The sequence below is a fragment of the Desmodus rotundus genome, chromosome 12 (genome assembly GCF_022682495.2).
Source record: "Desmodus rotundus isolate HL8 chromosome 12, HLdesRot8A.1, whole genome shotgun sequence".
In the NCBI taxonomy this organism is placed as follows: Eukaryota; Metazoa; Chordata; class Mammalia; order Chiroptera; family Phyllostomidae; genus Desmodus; species Desmodus rotundus.
In genome coordinates this window covers 49227879-49248252 of record NC_071398.1, presented here as the reverse complement: position 1 = coordinate 49248252, position 20374 = coordinate 49227879, and the positions used below count along the sequence as shown (strand labels likewise).

Genomic DNA, 20374 nt, shown 5'->3' with positions numbered 1-20374 from the left:
CCATGAAGTAATTTAAGAAGCATGTGTTATAAGATACCTCTGTGATTTAAAATTTTCTTTTTCTCATTACCAATAATTAATTTTTTATTTTTTAAAGTACCTTTCTGTTTATTTTTTTAAAGTTTTTATTTATTATAGAGAGGGGAAGGGAGGGAGAAGAGAGGGAGAGAAACATCAATGTGTGGTTGCCTCTTGTGCATCCCCTCCTGGGGACCTGGCCCACAACCCAGGCATGTGTCCTGACTGGGAATCAAACTGGTGACCCTTTGGCTTGCAGGTCGGCACTCAATCCATTGAGCCACACCAGCCAGGACTAACTTTTTATTTTTTTAAACTACTGAATTTTGGGGGCAGTTGCTATGCAACAATACATAACTGATAGAGACACCAAGGACAAGATATGTCCCGGGAGAGCAAGTACCCTAAAGGTAAGATGCACAAACGTGTTGTTGCAAGTGGAAAAATTTCATTTTTAAATTAAAACATTTTTTAAAAATTATTGTTTATTGCTGAATAATATTCCATTGTGGTATGCCACACCCACTTTATGCACTGATGCATCTATCCACTGTTTTTATCATCGATAGTCTACCTTCACAGACTGTATTTTGCTGTGTATAAGGCGCACCCACATTTCTGTGCTGTGTGCACGATACACAGGATTATTACTCCCATGGCGTGTGATCATTATACCTGTGTATGATGCACATCCTTGTTTCCCCTGAAAAATTTGGGGCAGAAAAACTGTATTATACATGGCAAGACTCAGGTCATATTTTTCCACATGCGGGAGTGGGTGCACGTGGGCCTCTCTGTGGCTATTTCAAGAACACTGAACCGAGACTTCCTGAGCATTCCCCATTGTGTAACTTCTCCCCGTCAGGACAAGTTCCAAAAATGGGTCTGTTCACTCGAATGTGACCCACGGCTTCTATTTGCAGACACGTTGCAAACTGTTTCCCAGAAATTCTGCACAACAGATGCTTCTGACAGCTTCTCCCTTTCACTCGCCTGCAGAGGCTGGCCAGCTGATGCCGCTTCCGGAGCAGGCCTAAAATTGGCCCTTTCCCTCCACGCCCACGCCCCAGTTTGGGCTCAGGCCCCACCTTCTGTGATATGGCTTCCTCCACTAGCCCGCCTTTTAGTCTCGTCTTCTCTGTGGTCTCCGGGGAGACCTGTCTCACACCCTGTCCCGAAGCCTCGCAGCCCCGTTTGACACTCCTCCTTGATTCCCAACCCCCTTTTCTTCTTTTTCCATTTTATTTTATTTTTTTATTTCTCACTTTTTCAATGACAGTTGACATTCAGTATTATTTTGTATTAGTTTCAGGTATACAGCTTAGTGGTTAGACAATCATATACTTTCAAAGTGTTCCCCCTCATCGTCCTAGTGCCCACCTGGCCCCAGGCATAATTATTACAATATTATTTTTAAAAGAATTTTTAAAGATTATTTATTTATTTTTAGAGAGAGGGGAAGGGAGAGAGAAAGAGAGGGAGAGAAACATCAATGTATGGTTGTCTCTGCTATGCCCCTTACTGGGGACCTGGCCCCACAACCCAGGCATGTGCCCTGACTGGGAATCGAACCAGTGACCCTTTGATTCACAGGTTGGCACTCAATCCACTGAGCCACACCAGCCAGGGCAGTTATTACAATATTATTGACTATATTTCCTGTGGTGTACTTTATATCCCCGTGACTATTTTTATAACTGCCAGTCTGTACTTAAGCCCTTCACCTTATTCACCCGTCCTCAACCCCACTCCCATCTGGTGACCATCGGTTTGTTCTCTGTATCTATGAGTTTGTTTGTTTTATTTGCTCAGTTATTTTATCTTGTTTTTTAGATTCCACATATAAGTGAAACCACAGGGCATTTGTCTTTCTCTGCCACACTTATTTCATTGAACACAATACCCTCCAGGTCCATCTAGGCTGTCACAATGGCAAGCTGTCATTCTTTTTTATGACCAAGTAATATTCCAGTGTACACCTGTACCCCAACTTCTTTGTCCAGTTGTCTATTGTTGGGCACTTGGGTTGCTTTCATATCCTGGTTGTTTAAAGACAATTCTTTCGTTGACCCGACTATGCAACCAAGTTTGAAAATTATGCAGTAGAGCCACATCTCTTAAGTCGTTGTCTCTTGATTGTATGAGAACTAACTGAGGATTTTATAAATGATACTGTTTCCTGAGTACTATCCTCAGCTGGGTGAAGAAGCCACAGGACCAACTGTTGACTATCCGCCTTCCGCTCCCTGCTGTTTCGACACTTAAACTCTGCTATTATACGTAATACGTAAATGAACATGAGCGGTTGTGTTCCAACAAAACTTTAAAAAAAATTTCTTTAATTATGGATGTTATTTTTTTTTCATATGCTTCCATCCTCTTTGGGGTCCTTTGGGCTTTGTGAATGTGGGTATGTCTATTATCTTGATCGCGATGAGGGTTTCATGGGTTTTTGCATATTAATTCTATTAAAATGCTGTACATATTAGTTATATCCAGGTCTTTGTATACCAATGATACCTCAGTAAAGCTGTTAAGAATATACTTCTTCTGCCCTGGCTGGTGTGGCTCAGTGGATTGCGTGCCGGCCTGCAAACCAAAGGGTGGCCAGTTCGATTCCCAGTCAGGGCACACGCCTGGGTTGCGGGCCAGGTCCCTGGTGGGGGGCACACGAGAGGCAACCACACATTGATGTTTCTCTCCCTCTCTTTCTCCCTCCCTTCCCCTCTCTAAAAATAAATGAATAAAGTCTTAAAACAAAAGAATATTCCTCTTTTGATCTTTTCAGCCATATGAGATGCAATGTTGGCGATGTTTGTACAACAGCGCTCACTGATGCCTGTACTTAAAAATGGTTCAGGTGGTGCATTTTGTTATTGCAAATGAAGAAGGGGTTTTAGGGAAAGTGACCTCACAGGGTGATCTGGTCATAACTGGGTAGTCACTCGCCCCCCCAGGCCCATGAGTTCTTTAGTCAAAGGTTTATCTTTGCCTTAAGCAGCAATGTGTGTTGTTTCTGTGCATAGAGGTTAACACACCTTGGAAATTAGCTGTGACAACCCCAGAGAGAGCACATAATCTTTTTTTGTTTTTGCCCTGTGGATTTAAAAAGAAAATTTAATCTTTATTATATTTTTCCATTACCATGTAGTCCCCTCATAGCCCCCGCCCCCAGCAGTCACCACGTGATGTCCTTGTCCATGAGTCCTTTTTTCCTTTTCGCTCAATCCCTGTCCCCTCACCACACCCCCAGGGCTGTCATCTGCTCTCCCATCTCTGAGTCTGTCTCTGTTTTGCTTGTTAGTTCCGTTTAGAAAGCACATAATCTTATTTACTATCCTGTAATCTGATCCTTGTCTTGCTTTCTTCCACCTCCAAGTAATCGTAATCTTCCTTCCACTGTCTTCTTAATTTCAAATGCACAAACCCCCCTGCAAAACTATTATTCTCTGTGCATTTGAGATCTAGCCCTCTGGCATATACCATCAGTTTGGCTCAAATAAACTCTTACAAAAATTCCCTACAAATTTGGATGTTTCTTTTTTTCCCTTTATTTTATTTTATTTTATTTTTCATTTTTAATTGTTGTTCAAGTACAGTTCTCTCCATGTTCACCCCACCATGGTCTACCGCACAAGAAAAATGGATATTTCTTACAGTGACATTATATATATTTTAACACTAAAAATGCAAAAAAAAAAAAAAAAGAGTAAAATGTAGGTGCTGTACAAAATCGCGTGGCTTGCCAGATCTGGCCTCTGGGCGATCATTTCTACAGCCCTGCACTAGACCTCGCATTTTTGACGAGAGGGATGAATTTAGGATCTTTCTGTGCTTCTCGGCTGCAACCTAACACCTGGCACCTGAGAGAACTGAAGCATATTTTTTTAATCAATGAAAACATACAAAAATTACTCTGTCATTGTTCCAGTAACTTTGCAGAGTCCAGGCTATTGTAGAGATTCTGGAACTGACTGGGTGATAAGTGTTCAGGTCTCCAGATTCAGGGGCTCACATGGGTCCCCTCGGCCGGGATGGCAGCCTCAGATACAGAAACAGTGACTCCAGAGGAGGGACCTCCCAACAGGCAGCTCTAAGTTTTACTGTCCAAAGCAGAGCTCATCTTGGGGCAATGGTTGCATATTCGCTGTTGTGGGTCTGTCTGGGTATCGAAAATGTCCCCTGGCTGGGGCCATTGAAGGCCACTTGCAAATAGGTGACATCCTGTGGGTCTCTAGCTTCAGACGCCTGAGAAAGGAAGGGAGACTGTGACATGCTGGTGTGATGCCGGGGACCCAGGAATTGTTGGAGAGCAGAGGAGAGGAGGAAACTCTTACCTGTCTATTCCTTGATTCCGCTGCCTGTGGCTGCCTCCCCGTCTTGGTGGCTTCTGGAGGGAAGAGGAAGTTGTTAGGGGCAGCGTTTTGGATCCGCCCTCCCCAACCCCCCAGTAGATACGCTGACACCCTAACTCGCCATGGGACGGTATTGGGAGGTGGTGCCTCTGAGAGATGATTGGGTTTAGATGAGGTCTTAGAGATGGAATTCTCCTACTGGGGTTAGTGCCCTGTAGCAGCAGGCAAGAACTCCAGCTTTCTCCCTGCCACTGTGAGAACTGAACGCTGCCTCAGCCTCCCAGTCTATTTGGGTTGCCGCGGCTAGAACGGACTGAGACGCAGGTGGTCATGTTCTCAGGCCATTGTAGACGTCCCGGCCCTGTCACAGGTTTCACAGGTGGGGGTGGGGGGCTCAGAAGGTAATCGTGCTCACAGCCAGAGCCAGCAAATCAGCCCACGCCTCCCTCACCGCCCCCCACCCCCCAGAAAACGCCCCTGCCCCTTTCCCCTGTAGGATTTGCAGCTCTGCAGGCTCTGCCCCTGTCTCCGTCCCTCCCTGTAGGACGTACTGTTTTTGGCTTTGCGATGGCGATGGCAGAGGAGTAAGAAAAGGGGGACGATGAGGAGGAACAGCAGGATGGACACCGGCAAGCCAATCAGAAAAGTCAGGTTTTGGGGCCAGCCTGCAAAGGAGAAAAGAGGGTTGGAGCAGCTGCCCTGGTTGACCCCTATAAACCCTAATACGAGCGGAACCACTTTCAAGTGGATCCGGAGCTGCCAGGTTGGAGCGGCGGCCTTGCATGTGGTATAACTCAAAGCCTGGAATGTGAAAAACAGGACACAGGAACCCTTGGATTGGGCCTTAGCAACCTTGTGTCCCAGAGAACTGTGTGCAAGGCAAGAAGAAAGCCAGTACTATGACTACTGGGCTTAAAATGAAACAACAACAACAACAACAACAACAACAACAACACATTGTTGCCCTGGCTGTGTGGGTCAGTGGATTGAGTGCTGCCCTGTGAAACAGACGGTCGCTGGTTAGAGTCCCAGTCAGGGCACACGCCTGGGTTTTGGGCCAGGTCCCCAGTAGGGGGTGTGTGAGAGGCAACCACACACTGATGTTTCTCTCCCTCTCTCTCTCCCTTCTCCTCTCTCTAAAAATAAATAAATAAAATCTAAAAAAAAACAAAAAACAAACCAAAATCCAAACATTGTTTAGCTTGAACATTATAACTGTACAGAAACTTCATTTCTTTAATGGGAACTTTTCTCCTTTCTGTGCCTTTGATTCAAAACTGGCCTCCTCCGGCACCTGGACTCATTCCCCCCTCTGTCTCCCTTGAAACATCCACTACCTTAGTCATTAGGCCCTCAGGACAACGAAGCTCTGGTCAGCATTAAATCACCTCAGGAACAAAGCCTTGGGTCTGTTACCCACAGAGACAGGCTTCAGTCGAACTGGAGATAATATCTAGGCCTCAGCTGTGTCTCAGCTCCAGACCCACCAGACCAGACAGAATGACGCCCTGGCTGAGGTGAGGCCTGATGTAATGACCACCTACTTCCTGCCCTAGTGCTGACCAATCAGTGGAGACCACGACCCTAACCAGAACCCTTAGTCACCATGATTAATGATTTCCTTCAGTACGACCCACCCCTAGAAGCCCTCTGAGAGCCAGGTCTTGGAGCATTAGCTCACCTGTGGCTCCAGGTTTGGTGCCATTTCCATAAAACAAGCCTTTACTTTCTTGGCTGCAAACTCCTGTTCACATTTGATTGGACTTTGTTGCACACAGGTGAATGACCCCCTTTAGTGTGATGACATCATCACTGGTTATGTCTCCTGCACCAGTAGCAATGTATTCCTCTTATGAATCGTTCTCCTTCCCTTTCTCATAAAGGCCTGTTGGCTTTGTCTCCTCATTGGAAAACTATTAGGCCTTCTTATTGAATTGAAGACTCCGGAACAGCCGTTATTATTGATCTCAACAAATGCTAGTTGCCTCTCATTTGGAAAAGCCTTTAATTTTTAGGTTAATACCCTGTTTCTAAGAAGAAGGGAATGATTTTGATCACCTCATTTGCTTCGTTCATGAAATCATAAGGTGAGAAAGAACTTGGCCCTGGCTGGGTGGCTCAGTTGGTTGGAGCACTGTCCCCATACACCAAAAGGTCAAGGCACACATCTAGGTTGTGGGTTCGATTCCTGGTCAGGGCATGTACAGGAGGCAACTGATCGATGTCTGTCTCTAACATTGCTGCTTCTTTTTTTTTTCTCTCTCCCTCCTTCCTCTCTCTCTTCCTCTCTCTCTAAACTCAGTGAATATATACTCAGGTGAGGATTTAAAAAACAAAAGAGGAAAGAACGTGGATATTGTAGTGAGACAGGGTGTGCCACCTTTCGGCTGAGTCCCAGCAAAGATCAAGCTTTGCTGGTCAGCGGGCGTGTTCTCTTTGCTTTGGTTGTCCGCCTCAGTGGTGGGGTGCAGGTCTCCATGACGACCTTCACAGAAAGGCCATCACCCTGGAGGTGGAGCCCAGCGACAAGATTGAGAATGTCAAGGCCAAGGTCTAGGACAAAGAGAACATCCTTACTGACCAGAAAAGGATGAGCTTTGCAGAGAAACATCTGGAAGATGGACACACACCTGTCTGGCTACCACACCCAGCAAGAGTCCACTTTGCCCTTAGTCCTGCACTTAGAGAGGTGTTTAAGTTCCGCCCTTTTAAGCTGTCAACAAATTTAATTGCATTTATTTCAGTAAAGTTCTTGCATTCAAAAGAAAGAGCTTTGCATCAATATAGAGATCAGCTGTTTTTTTGTGTGGACCTGGCCCTTAGGATGGATTTTTACATTTTTAAACCGTTGACACAAATCGAGATTATTATGCTAAGTGATGCTAAGTGAAATAAGCCACTCAAGAGAAAGACAAATACATATGATCTCACTCATATGTGGAATTGAATGAATAAAGTAAACTGAGAAACAAAATAGAAACAGGCACGGACACATGGAACAGACTGGCAGCTGTCAGTGGGGAGCGGGTGGGAGCGGGGAATGGATGAAAGAAGGGGAAGACATTAGCTAAAGAATAAACTTGCATGACCCACAGACCCAGACAGCAGTGTGGTGAAGCCCAGGGCAGTGGGGGAGGGCTGGGAGGCAAATAGGGACGTCTGTAATAGTGCCAACAATAAAAATGAAGGGAAAAAAAGAGGAGAAGAATATTTCATGCCATGTACGAACATCTGAAAACAAATTTCAGCGCTTGTACGTGATGCTTCATGGGAACATGCCCGTGCTCTCTGCTGAGGTTGTCTGTGGTCCTTTTGTGCTACAAAGCATGAGGTGACTAGTGGCAAAGGGGCCCACAGTTCACGAAGCCCAAATCATTTACGATCTGGCGCATGACAGGCATTGTTTGCTGACCCCTGGGGTAGAGAAAAGAACCGCTCACACAGACACACACAGACAACAGTATGGTGTTACCACAGGGAAGGGAAGTGGGGGGAGGTGGGAGAGGGCGAAGGGGTCAAATGTATGGTGATGGAAGATGGTTTGACTTGGAGTGGTGGGCACACAATGCAATATATACATGGTATATCATAGAACGGTATGCTTGAAACTCATATAATGTTATTAACCAGTGTCACTCCAATAAATTTGATGAAAATTAAGAAAGAGTGTAAAGATAGCAAAGCTAATGGAAGAGAGCACTTCAAGAATTAAGAGTTGAGCTGCTATGTCAAAATTTGTGGAAAATATGCATTTGCTGCAGCCAAAACTACACGTAAAGAATTCTTACGTGTTGGTAAGATTCCAATAAAAGTATGGTTAACACATGCTAGATGCCAATAAAATGATTTCTTATCTATTTATTTTTCTTTCTTTAAATTTTTAAAATTATTGTTCAATTACAGTTGTCCCCATTTACCCCCCCCATTATTCTCTCCTGCCTTACTTGGGGTGACATTGGTTAATAAAACTATATAGGTTTTAGGGGCACCTATATAAAATTCTTTTTAAAAAAATACTTTATTTATTTATTGTTAGAGAGAAGGGGAGGGAGGGAGAAAGGGAGAGAAACATCAGTGAGTGGTTGCTTCTCACACACCCCCAACTGGGGACCTGGCCCACAACCCAGGCATGTGCACTGACTGGGAATCGAACTAGAGACCCTTTGGTTCTCAGTCTGGCACTCAATCCACTGAGCCACAGCAGCCAGGGCTCAGGGGTACAATTCTATAATACATCATCTGTATATAGGACTGCGTGTTCACACCAAGTCAAGTCTCCTTCCATCACCACTTATTCCCCCTTTACCTTCTTCTACCTCCCTTCACTTCATTAGAAATTATTTCTAATGAAATGGGCAGTGAGCTGGACTTAGCTCTTGGGCCATAGCCTTCCAGCCCCTGTTCTACCCATCCCTTATGTATTTTTTAATCCAATAGATTTTTTTTTTTTTTGCTTGCATTACATTTCTCCTTGGGACATTCTCCTCACTCTCCCCTACATTCTTTGTAATCTTTATGAACATCAATTCTATACCTGTATCTACAGCCCTCTACCCTTGTAGCTCAACATTCATAAGCTAACTTTCAATGCTTGTAAGATAATGCACAGCTTTCTCAGAAGCACAAGTCCAAGACAGAACTTTCACCTTGCCCCACCCGCCTTTGGAAACGCATGCGTCTATTTCTCTGTGAATGGTCCCGCAACGCACGCATGTCACAGGTACCGATAGACACATGTTGTGGGACTGCGGGCAAGGCAAGTCTACACTAAATTCTTCTCAACATGTAGGGATGCAGAGATGGCAGCCACAGCTGCAGAAGGTCTTGGCTCAAGAGTCCTTTTTTCAAAATTCTCACCTGAGGATATGTTCATTGAGAGAGAGATGGAGAGAGGGAGAGAGGGAGAGAGAGAAGGAGAGAAAAACAGTGATTTGTTGTTCTACTTATCGATGCGTTCATTGGTGGATTCTCATATATGCAGTGCCTGGGGATTGAACCTGCAACCTTGGTGTATGGGGACGATGCTCTAACCCACTGAGCTACCCAGCGAGGACCAGAAGTCCTCTTGAAAAGCTGACTCTGTCTCTGATAAATACTATTTTTACTCCAAGTCTGTGAGAAGAGGTAAGAAAACTTGGACTTTGAATTCTTTACACACACCAGTGACTCACCCTGTGTAGGTCCGGGGTCTGTGGGTCTCGTGGAACCATCAGGAAATTATGCAAGTGGCAATGAAATAGGCTGCTTTCATTACCTCCACTTGGGCTCTCTGTGCACAGACTCACAATGACTCACATGCCCTCACAGGCCCGGGCACAGGGTAGGAGGGCTACAGGGCGGGTGAAGGGTGAGGGTAATCTCACAGCTTCCTGTCCAAGAACAGGGTGCTGACACCTCCACCCCCTTAGCTGCCCTCTTTCCCCCAACCTCTACTCTAACTGGACATCATCAACCTCACGTGGGAACATGAGGACGAACAAGCTTCCTTACCTTTGACCTCAAGTTCTAAAGGGTCACTGGGGTGAGACCACACATAGGGGCTGTCGTTGAAGGCACCATAGCACCTATAGGTCCCTGCCTGTGTGCGGGTGACAGAGCCCCTGTGGAAGATGGCCTGGCATTGACCGTCCTGGCGTGTGGAGCTTTGATTCTGGATGGTGTGAAATCCATCTTCTTTGATGAGAATAAATCTATCAAACTTGAATTTTGAGGAACACTTCAATGTCACATTGCCTCCTGAAGCCACCAGCACAGGGTTACTCACGCTGCTGAGTGAGGGTTTCTCATAAGTTCCTGAGAAAGAGGGAAGTTTGGTGACAAAGGGGGGTCATACACATTCATTGTCCCTTCTGTTTCTCAACAGGAGCTACGGTTCTGGGTTCCAGCCGCTCCCTGCCCTGCCCTGAGGAATGCGCTCTCTGCACCGCCCTGGGTTTTTTCCCCCAGAGACTGAGCCTTCCTATCTGAGAGCCCGATTCTCCCCCTGCAATGGGTCCGACCTGGCCTTGCTGCCCAAGTGTCACTCACCTGTCATGACCAGCGTCAGGGGGCCACTGCACGGGGACCAGCGTTTTCCACTCCTGTAGGAACAGCGGTACAGTCCTGTCTGGTCTGGTCTCATCTCTTTGATATTTAAAGTGGGCGTCTCAGTCTCCATAGGCTCAGGTCCTCCCTCTTTAAATATCTTGTATGCTTCAGCTTCCCCAGGCCCTTGGCACTCAATGGCCACAGATTTCTTAGATAGAACCATTGATCCAGGCTGAGCTGTGATATTAGGTTGGGGGAAACCTCCTAGAAGAACAGGTGAGAAATGTACAGGTGTGTCTGCTTCTCATGCCATTCCCCACTGCCTCCACACTTACAGCCGTGAGGTTAAATGCAAAGACGCTTCCTCCCAGTGGCCAAGAGAGGCGATATCTGGCCAAACCCAACTCAGTCCTTGGAACATTAAAAAAAAAATACTCACCTCATCATAAGAAAAAAAGATGAAAATAAAAAATAATATAAAAAATACTCACCTTTCTGAGCCTGTGTGCTCTGACCCAGAATCAGCTCTGGAAGAAAACAGTGGGTGAGAACAGCCCGGTCTTTAAGAAAAGGTTTTTTTTCACTTACAGTTCACGTTCAATATTATTTTGTATTAGTTTCAGGTGTACAGCACGGTGGTCAGACCACCACGTACTTTATCAAGTGTCTCCTTGATATTTCCAGCACCCACTTGACACTGTACATAGTTATTACATATCATTGACTATATTTCCTATGCTGTACTTTACGTCCCATGACTATTTCGTACTACCAACCTGTACGTCTCAATCCCTCCCCATTTTCCACCCGGCCACCCCACCTTCCTCGCCTCTGGCCACTGTCAGTCAGCTCTCTGTGTTGATGAGTTCCTTTCTGTTTTGTTGTCTTCGTTTCTCTTGGCGAGCGGCCCCATCTTATAGTACCACCAACACACCCCCTGTAGCCTTCTGTTTGCACCCCGACCGTTCTGCCCAGACTCACCGAGACAGAGCAGAGTGGGCAGAACCAGGGACATGATCGCGGGTCCCAGCTGGCTGCCTGGCCCAGCGACACTGCTTCGGGAGGCACCGCCTTCTCTAAGAGGAATGCAAGGCAACAGGAAGTGGTGTGGTGGCCTTGGGTCTCAGCCCTAAGTGAAGGCATTTCGCAACCTCTTCTGGGAGAGTCTTGCAGACGCAGCTCAGTCATGAAGATGATAGTCATCTATCTGACTTTCAGAGTGCCATCTGTCCAACTTCGTCCCCGTTTTCTGTCCCCAGTTCCGCAGGAGCATTTCACCTTTCTGTTTAAAGTGCACAGTGAGTGGGGAGCACAGATAAAAAGCAAGTCGGAAGTAGTTCCCGAGATGTGCTCTGAAGTACTCTGTGAGCTCGTGGCCCCTGCTGCTAAATGCCAGGGTGTGCCTTGACACAGTTGCCTAAAAAAAAGAAAAGAAAGAAAGAAAGAAAGAAAGAAAGAAAGAAAGAAAGAAAGAAAGAAAGAAAGAAAGGAAGGAAGAAAGAAAGGAGAGCCTGCTGTCCGTCTAATCTGATTTGTATTTTCTGTGCTCCACTTTAATCTTTCTGTGCAGTGGGCGGGGTAAGATAACCACAGGGTAAAAAACAGGAAATAAATAATTCCCAACCTGAGGTCTGCTCTGAAATACCGTGTGAACTCACTGTCCTCTTTTGTCAGCTCTGTGTTCCAGGCTTCACATACAAAAGGGCAGGGATGATCATGAGTTCCTGAAAAATGCTACCTGCCAGGTGTGCAAACTGTCCCAGACAGACCTCGCTGGAGGGGACGCTGTGGAACCATCATTTGTCCTGTAGCTCTGTATTTCTTTCTCCAAGGTCACGTTGGCATGGATTCTGCACCTGGAAATCCATCAACGTTAAACCTAAAGGAGATAGCACATTGGCTGAAGTCACACCTTTGTCCTTTTCTAAATTAAATGAACTGGGGTGGTGTTGGTTAATAACATTACATAGGTTTCAAGTGTGTCATCAGAGTACCATCTATCCAACTTCGTCTGTGTATTGCATTTTGTGCTGACCAGCCAATATGTAGCTTCCTTGTGTCACCGTGTTTTTGAATCCCTTCACCTTCTTCATCTTCCCTCACTCCCACCCTTGTTCATCTTTGTCCTTCAATTGTCAGGCAGGTTGAAGTTTACTGCATCCCCACACCCACTATTTTCCTCGATAAACATGTAGCTTTGACTTAGGATCTTCTCCCCTTCCACCTTCATGTGGTGATCTTAACTCCAAATCTGAAGCAATGTATAACTAAGCTTTTACTGAGTCTTTATTTTATTCCAGACAGGTAGAATCCTCGGAGGGAGTTTGCACTTAATCTTCACAAAAACTCTGGTAGCTCTGACTGAGGGTGTCAGACTTTGTGGGGCTGTGGTGGCAGCTGAAGAGCTCTGTGCAAGGTCATGTGGTGGCTGGTGGCCGCTGTCATGATGCTGGACATGAGGGGTGTTGAGAGGAAATGCTGGATAGGATGTGGCCAGATCCGGAGACGCTGGGGTCAGTCTGTCTACTACCCTCTCCAACCTCAATGGCGTGTGGTGCTCTGCACCACAGAGCGTCAGAAATACCTGTGCTGGTGCAGGTGACAGCCCAGTGGGGGGAGGAGCTGAGGCGGAAGAAGAACCATGGACATGGCTGTGACCTACATCAAGGCTGAGACAGCCTGTCCTGTGTCACATGTGCGGCGTGCAATGCGACTGAGCCTGCATTTGCACACGTGCTGCCTAGGGATCGACACACCTGGGGCTTCACTTCCATTTTCTAAGTCTTGTTCCAATATCTGTGGTGGTTGTTCCCCACCTGGGAGCACAGAAGGAAGAAAATTCTAGAAAACATAGGTCAGGCTTAGCTACAATGATGTAGAGCGAAGCCGTCAGAGCTGTTCCTCATCATGTTGGTGTTGGAGCTCTTTTATTTTTTTATTTTGTTTTATTTTATATATTTTTTTGATTCCAGAAATTGCCTCCCATATGCGACCCGACTGGGACTGAACCCACGACACTTTGGTTCACGGGAGGACCCTCCAACCAACTGAGCCACACCAGCTAGGGCAAACATGTCTTTTAAACATACTTCAACAGCGACATCGTGGTCTCCCTTCACATGATACGAATACTGTTCACACAACTAGACACAAGCCAGTCATCCCTCAGGAGGAGGGGACGAAGGCCTTTTATCCATTGCAGGTGATGGTCAGTCTGCCCCCTGGTAAATCATGTCCTTACTTCCACCTCTCAGCTAAACCACCGACACATAACATTACTGGCTATTCGGCATAAACTCAATTGAGAAATAGGGTTCTCTTTGTTTGTTTGTTTGTTTGTTTTTAGTAATAAGAAAGATTGGTGGTCAGAGAGATGGAGACAAGCCGAGGAAATCTGAATGCTATGTGGAAGACACAGGCACCTTCGTGGTAATCTTCCACATCTCTGATTTATTAACCCTTGCTAGCCTCTGATAGCTACTTCTTGTTGGTGCTAGCTTCATCTTAAAATTCTTACCGGGGTGTAACAGTGACACTTCCCTTACGGGAGCAGTAAATGCCACGCCCTTCTCTCCCCAGCCTCCGCGCCCTGAGATCAACGCGCAAGGGCGTGTGAGCAGCTTTGCTGTGGAGCGCCCGTTGGCCCTTGCCGGCTGCAGAGCACGACGCTGGCCAAGAGCTGCAGCTGCTGTTGGTGCGTGACTGTGACAATAGGGGGCTCCTGCTGTCGAGGGAGCGCCAGTGAAGCTGAAGCATGCTGTGATCTGTGTCAGGAGCAGGAGGAGTGCTGACACCAGACCTGGCCTGGTGGAGAGTCAAGAGTCCTCGCTGCTGCTGAGGCGGCATCTCCAGGCGCGTTGCCCAGCCCTCGAAATCGTCCTGGAGCTCCCCACCAATATCTGACTCTCTTTTTAAGCGAATCAGCATGAATAGCTTCCATGGATGGCATCTAAAAACAGCAGAGATTTTTATTTTATTTTTATTGATTTTATTTTGGCGACATTGGTTAATGAAATTATGTACGTTTCAGGTATATAATTCTACAATTCATCATCTGTATATTATATTGTGTGTTTACCGCCCCCGGTAGGAAGTAAACAATGAAAGGAGAGGTGCAAAGCATCCTTATATCTTAGTCTTAGAGTGAATAAAATCATTTTTAAAAAATGGAAATGAAACGCTCTTGGTAATGAGTCAAAAGAAATAGTTTAAAATAAGAAGCTGACAACTGTAATTGAACAACAATAAAATAATTTAAAAAAGACATAAAATAAGCAGCAAAATAATATAAAGACATTCATCACGAGACATTGTTCAGTGACTCGTCCTCCCATTAACAAGTTTCGTCGGATGTGTAATATCAATGTACAAACAGCAGAGATTTAGTGAGGGCGATTTTGGGCTCATAGGAAAGGGAAGAAGTAAAGATGAATTTCCTCCTCTCCCCTCCCCATGGTTATGTGAGTTAGTGACTGAAGTCGGGTACCAGAAGATACGCGTGTGCCATCAATGCAGCCTTTTCTTCCGCTGCGTTACCCCGGAGACCCTATGCCATCAGGACGGAATCGGAGCAGAGACGGGCTGGCCTGTTTGATATTAGGGCTGCCAAAGTTGTGCTACTGTTTATGTAGGGAATGCCTTTACCCACTGAAAACACCTCCACGCTATTCAGCTGTGTAATGTGAAGTCTTATACTCTCTTAGACATTGGACACCCTCTCGCTAAAGTCCCAGGCACAGATCCACACACCCCATTCCACAGCTCTTAATTGATTTGCTTCTAGGGCTTTTGTGGACCTCGGCAGGATCCTACACAGACCTTCAAGCTGAGAATTAGCTGCACTTCCTCTAGGGTTTTGCGCTGATACACACACAGCAAAGCCTAATACCGGCATCACCACGGCCTGTTCCTTTAGGTCCGAACAAATCCGATACCATGTGTTTGTGTCCTTGGGTCGTGTCCTGGGTGTAGGGAAACCTGGTGCGGATGTGGTAGTGTGAGCTGTCCGTGCTTGAGAAGAAGGGGTTTCCCCAGGACTGAGAATATATTTGAACATCCTACTCAGAGGCAGAGAGGTCAAACTAGGGGTTAGACAGGGTTTCCTCTTTCTGGAAGCAGGGGAAGATATCCACATCAACCAATCAGTCCATCAAATTGTCCATTGATCCATCCATCATTCATCTGTCCATCCATCCATCTGTTCATCATTCATCCATATTCCATCCTCCACTCACCCATCTATCATTTGTAAAAGAGGATCTCAAATTCCTCTTTACCATTTACCCCATTTCTATGGCCAGCCCCAGGCAATCTGCTCTGTGTCTCTGCAGGTCTGACTTTCTTGGAAATCGCATAGCCATGGAACCACACAACAGATGGCCTTTTGCATCTGGATGTGATGTTTTCCTGCATGCTGTAGCATGCGTCAGCACCTCCTTCCGTTTTACGTATTGACTGGCATCCCATTGACATATTACATTATGTAAGTTTGAGGAGTGCAATGTACTGATTCGACACACTTGAACATTGCAGTATGACTACCACGGTATCATTAGCTAGCATGGCCATCACTTCATGTAATTATCATTTTTTCTGGTGGTTGGAATGTTTCATATCTACTCTCACAGCATTTTACGTTCAAGCACAGAATGTCATATTGTGAACTATAATCACTGCTGTACCTCAGGGCCCGGGACTGACTCACCTTATACCTGGACTTCGCATCCTTTCACCTACCCCTCCCCAACCCCCCTCCCCGGCCCCTGGTAACCACCGTTCTTCTCTTTGTTTCTGTGAGTTCAGCATTTTTAGAGTTCACTTAGAAGGGACAGCATATTGTATTTAACTTTCTCTGACTCATTTCGCTTAGCATAATGTCCTCCAGGCCCATCCACGTTGTCACACGTGGCAGGATTTGGAGAGCCTATTTCTTTCTCAAATTTTTTAAAGTGGATCTTTTCTTTTGTTTCCTTAAAAAATCGTGTTCAGTTATAGTTGTGCCAATGTTTCCCCCTTTGCTCTCCCTTGCCCGATGCAACCCCCTGCTCAAAAATGTTTTATTATTTATTTATTTTTAGGGAGAGGGGAATGAGGGAGAAAGAGGAAGAGAAACATCGGGTGCCTCTTGTAAACACCCTGAGCAGGGGCTGAACACAGGCATCAAACCACCGACTCATTGCTTTGCAGGATGACTCCCTAACCAACTGAGCTGCACCTGCCAATGTTAGGCAGCCCATTTCGAAGCAGGTGATTTAGAGGGTGGTTTTTCTTTCTCTCTCTCCCCATGACAGTCTTGCCTTGTTCTTGTCACTCAACCTGCCCCCTTGCAGAGACCCCTGGCCTGGCTTAGATCTGTTCTGACGGCACTGGGCATTCTGTTAAGGCATTCTCGACTGTGGCTTCTTGGAGTCCATCCAGTGCTCTGTTCTCACTGTGCAGTTCCTCTTTTTCATAGGTAACCACCGTTTCAGGCTCTGTCTACCTCGCCCAAACTTGCTTATTCCATCAGAAGCCTGTTGAAATCCATCCCTCGCCCCTGCCACCTGTGAGTTCTGTGAACTTTGGGGAGGAGTCACTCAGTATTTCCGTCTCAATCTCTTCAGTTGTAAATAGGGGATATTAAGTGTAAACACACTTTATAGGGCTCTAGGATGATTAAGTGAAATAATGGAATAGCTGGATGATGGTACATTTGAATCCATCAATATATATGTGATTATTTTGCCTTCTAGTTGATTTTCTGAACCCTGAAATATGTGTATGTGAATAAGCAACTGTATACTTTAATTTATGCATTTGGTGATTTGTTCATTTAGTTAGCGGCTAGTTCGTTTTTGGGCTTCGCTAATAGTTAGACACTGACTGTCTGCCCCCTTGTCTTGATTTGAATCTTGGATCTGCTTATTATAATTGTCTAACTGAGCTTTAGTTCCTAACATCAGCCAAATTGCAGTGATAACTTTCTTCGTAAGTTTTATGCGGAATAAAGGATGTAACACGTGCAAAGGAATAATTTGCTCAGTAATTAAATTATTATTAAAGGTAGTTTTTCATTTTAAAATTGACCATGGATACTTTCTTTTCATTGCACAAGCTGTTCAATTGTCCTGTTAAAATGTTGCATGGTGCTGGAGACCGGGGAGTTGGCTAACCTAACCTGCTTCTGCCTTATTCTGGGGCGTGTGGTTGATTTGCAGGAGTATCACCTGTCTGGGTGCCTATGAAAATGTCCCCCTTCCTTGTCAGGTGGGTTTCCAATAAATGCCATTTTTAATTTAATGTGTGCTTGGTGTTTATGGTTGAGATTAATTATCAATATACATGCTGGATTGGTATTCCAGTATTTCTTAACTCTCAGGGTGAGTTTTGAAAAGGCGTGACTGTTTACAGAGTGAAGGGAGTGATGTGTTGGGGGAGCGTTTGATGTATGAGTATAAAAGCAGCAATGTGGAAGGTATCTTTTACAAATAGTGTGTTGATTTCAACTATCCTCCCCTTTGCTTGGGCTAATTGATAGATATAGCAAGCATAATATTTCCAAACATCACACTGTCCACCTTAAATACACACAATTTCTATTTGTTAATTATATCAATAAAGCTGGAAAGAAAAATGGACTTGTGAAAGAAAGATAAGCCTTTTGTCTTTTACCGACTGGCTTATTTCACTTAGCACCGTATTCTCCAGTTCCATCCGTGCTGTCGCAAAAGGTAGGGGTTCCTTCCTTCTTTCTGCTGTGTATCACCTATAAGAGGAATTTAATGAACAAAATAAACTCACAAACAAAATAGAACGACAGGCATGGAAACATGGAACAGACTGAAACTGACCAGAGGGGAGGGGGCAGGGGGATAAAGGTGGAAAGAAGAGGAAGGAACTCAACAAAGAACATGTGTGAATAACCCATGGACATGGACAACAGTGTGGGAATCAACTGTGGGAGGGGGTGTGGGATGGGAAGAGGAGGGCAATGGGGGAAAAATTGGGATGACTGTAATAGAACAAAAATAAAAATGATTAAATAATAAAAAAGAAAGATAAACCTAAATATTTGTAGAGAAACTAAAGAAATAAAATCAATGTGAGAAAGAAGCATCAATTGGTTGCTTCCTGCATGTGTCCCAACTAGGTATGTACCCTGACCAGGTATTGAACCCACAACCTTTTGGTGTATGGGAGATGCTCCAACCAACTGAGCCATCCAGCCAGTTTTCAAGTTTTTTTTTTCCTTGGGGGAAAAATTGGCCTTCAAATTGTCAAAAGGAATCAAAATTAATGCACATAAAAATTAATACAAAATAAGTCAAATTAATACACATTGAAATATCTCATTTAAATTTATATCATATTTAAATATCAACCTAAATAAATACTGTCAGCTGTAGAACAAGTGAGCTTGGCTGTTCTGATCTATCAATTTTTAAAAAAGATTTTATTTATTTACTTCTTAGAGAGAGGGGAAGGGAGGGAGAAAGAGAGGGAGAGAAACATCAGTGTGCCAGAGAAGATGCATCAATTGGCTGCCCCTCGCACGCCCCCAGCTGGGGAACCTGGCCTGCAACCCAGGCATGTGCCCTGACTGGGAATTCAACTTGCGACCTTTTGGTTCACAGGCCAGTACTCAATCTACTGAGCCACACCAGCCAGAGCTATCAATTTATTTAACATAGAATGTGCATGCATTTCAATATACCGGATATGATGGAAGGAAGCCCTTAATTGCAACCTTGTCAGTGGTTCTCAGGTAGGGGCTAGTTCATCTCCCAGGAGACACTGGACAATATTTGGAGACATTTTGTGTTGTCACAACTGGAGATGCTACTGACATCTGGTAGGTGGAGGCCAGGGATGCTGCTGAGCACCCTACTGTAGACAGGACAGCTCCCCACACGAAAGAATCGCCCACTTCCAAAGGCCGGCAGTGCTGAGGTCGAAAACCCTCACCTAGATGGTCTGAGAGCCGGATTGAACATAAGAATCACCAGGGAGCTTCTGAAGGCTCCTGGTTCTCTATCACCCACTCCAGACCAATTCAATTAGGATCTCTCCATGGAGAGGGCCCAGGTCCTTTCAATGTGAGTCTCATTTGGAAGGTTGACAAGCACCCACTGGTGATCACAGTAGGGTTATTCCACCCGGGGCGGGAAGATTGGCTCCCACGGGGGTCCCACAGGCCAATCACGAAGCGTGGGCTGGCAGAAGAACTCCTCTTATTGGAGAACTCGTTGGCTGGGATCTGCTCAGGCTACAAGGAAGCCACAGCCTCGAGTAGGTGAGTACCAGCCCTCCTAGCTCTTTCTCAGTCTCATCCTTTCAGTAAACAGCAACTACTGGTTTGTCCCTACCACACACAGTGTGGCAAGGTTTAATGCTCGCCGTGAGGCTTTTAGAGGGGTGTTTGAGGTCCTCGGGCTGAGCTCTCTTTTCCAAGGATGAGAGAGCAGACGGGGAGGAGACAGCTGCCCAGGATGCCACAGGCCATTTTTTCCTTCTCCTGTTATTTTTAAGTGTTCCACGGAAGCATAATTCCGTCTTGTAAAATCCACCTGTTTTAAGCATGTCATGATTTTTAGTAGACTTACAGACTTGTGCAACCACCTCCACAGTCCGATTTCAGAACACTGGCCCCCCAAAGGTCCCACCCGCCCCTCCGGGGTGTCCGAGAATCCCAACCGCAGTTCTGTGCGTCTCATGACCTTGAGTTTCTGTCTGTCAGGTCTACAGGTCGGCGTGACATTCCTCCTGGGTCCCAAAGGACGGATGCAAGCGTCACAGAAACGCCTTCTCCAGGACATGGATGTTGTCATGGAATGTAAGTCTTGTATTTCCGCCCTCCCCCAATAGCCTATGGCAACAGAGTACCCAGGCACTGTTGCTAAAGAAACATGTGGCGTTTGTAACAATTCTGTCATTCTAGGCTGTAATGCAACACTTCCTTCCAGCAGGTGCCTTCGTTTTATTTTATTTTATTTTTT

At 45.5% G+C, this 20374-nt stretch overlaps 1 protein-coding gene across 2 annotated transcripts; it reads right to left on the bottom strand.

Moving 5' to 3' along the window:
* Positions 1-3007: 3007 nt before the first annotated feature.
* LOC123480717 (leukocyte immunoglobulin-like receptor subfamily A member 6) lies at positions 3008-11537 on the bottom strand. Of its 2 annotated transcripts, none has more exons than XM_045203527.3 (7): positions 11382-11537; positions 10892-10927; positions 10401-10664; positions 9864-10166; positions 4925-5038; positions 4356-4408; positions 3008-4284 (listed from the first exon to the last, which is right to left on the bottom strand). In XM_045203527.3, exons 1-7 carry the CDS (start codon positions 11413-11415, stop codon positions 4138-4140), a joined length of 951 nt encoding a protein of 316 aa, XP_045059462.2. In that variant the 5' UTR covers positions 11416-11537; the 3' UTR covers positions 3008-4137. The 2 variants fall into 2 exon arrangements, with proteins under 2 accessions (XP_045059462.2, XP_045059463.2); XM_045203528.3 differs by having other exon boundaries at positions 3008-4266; positions 11382-11530.
* Positions 11538-20374: the final 8837 nt, after the last annotated feature.

Excerpts from the sequence above, each read along its gene's own strand:
- LOC123480717 (XM_045203527.3), bottom strand. The coding sequence starts at position 11,415 with ATGTCCCTGGTTCTGCCCACTCTGCTCTGTCTCG. Across the intron at positions 10,928-11,381 it reads GCCCACTCTGCTCTGTCTCG|AGCTGATTCTGGGTCAGAGC; the intron begins GTGAGTCTGGGC and ends GTTTTCTTCCAG. Across the intron at positions 4,409-4,924 it reads CCATCGCAAAGCCAAAAACA|AAGCCACCAAGACGGGGAGG; the intron begins GTACGTCCTACA and ends TCTTCCCTCCAG.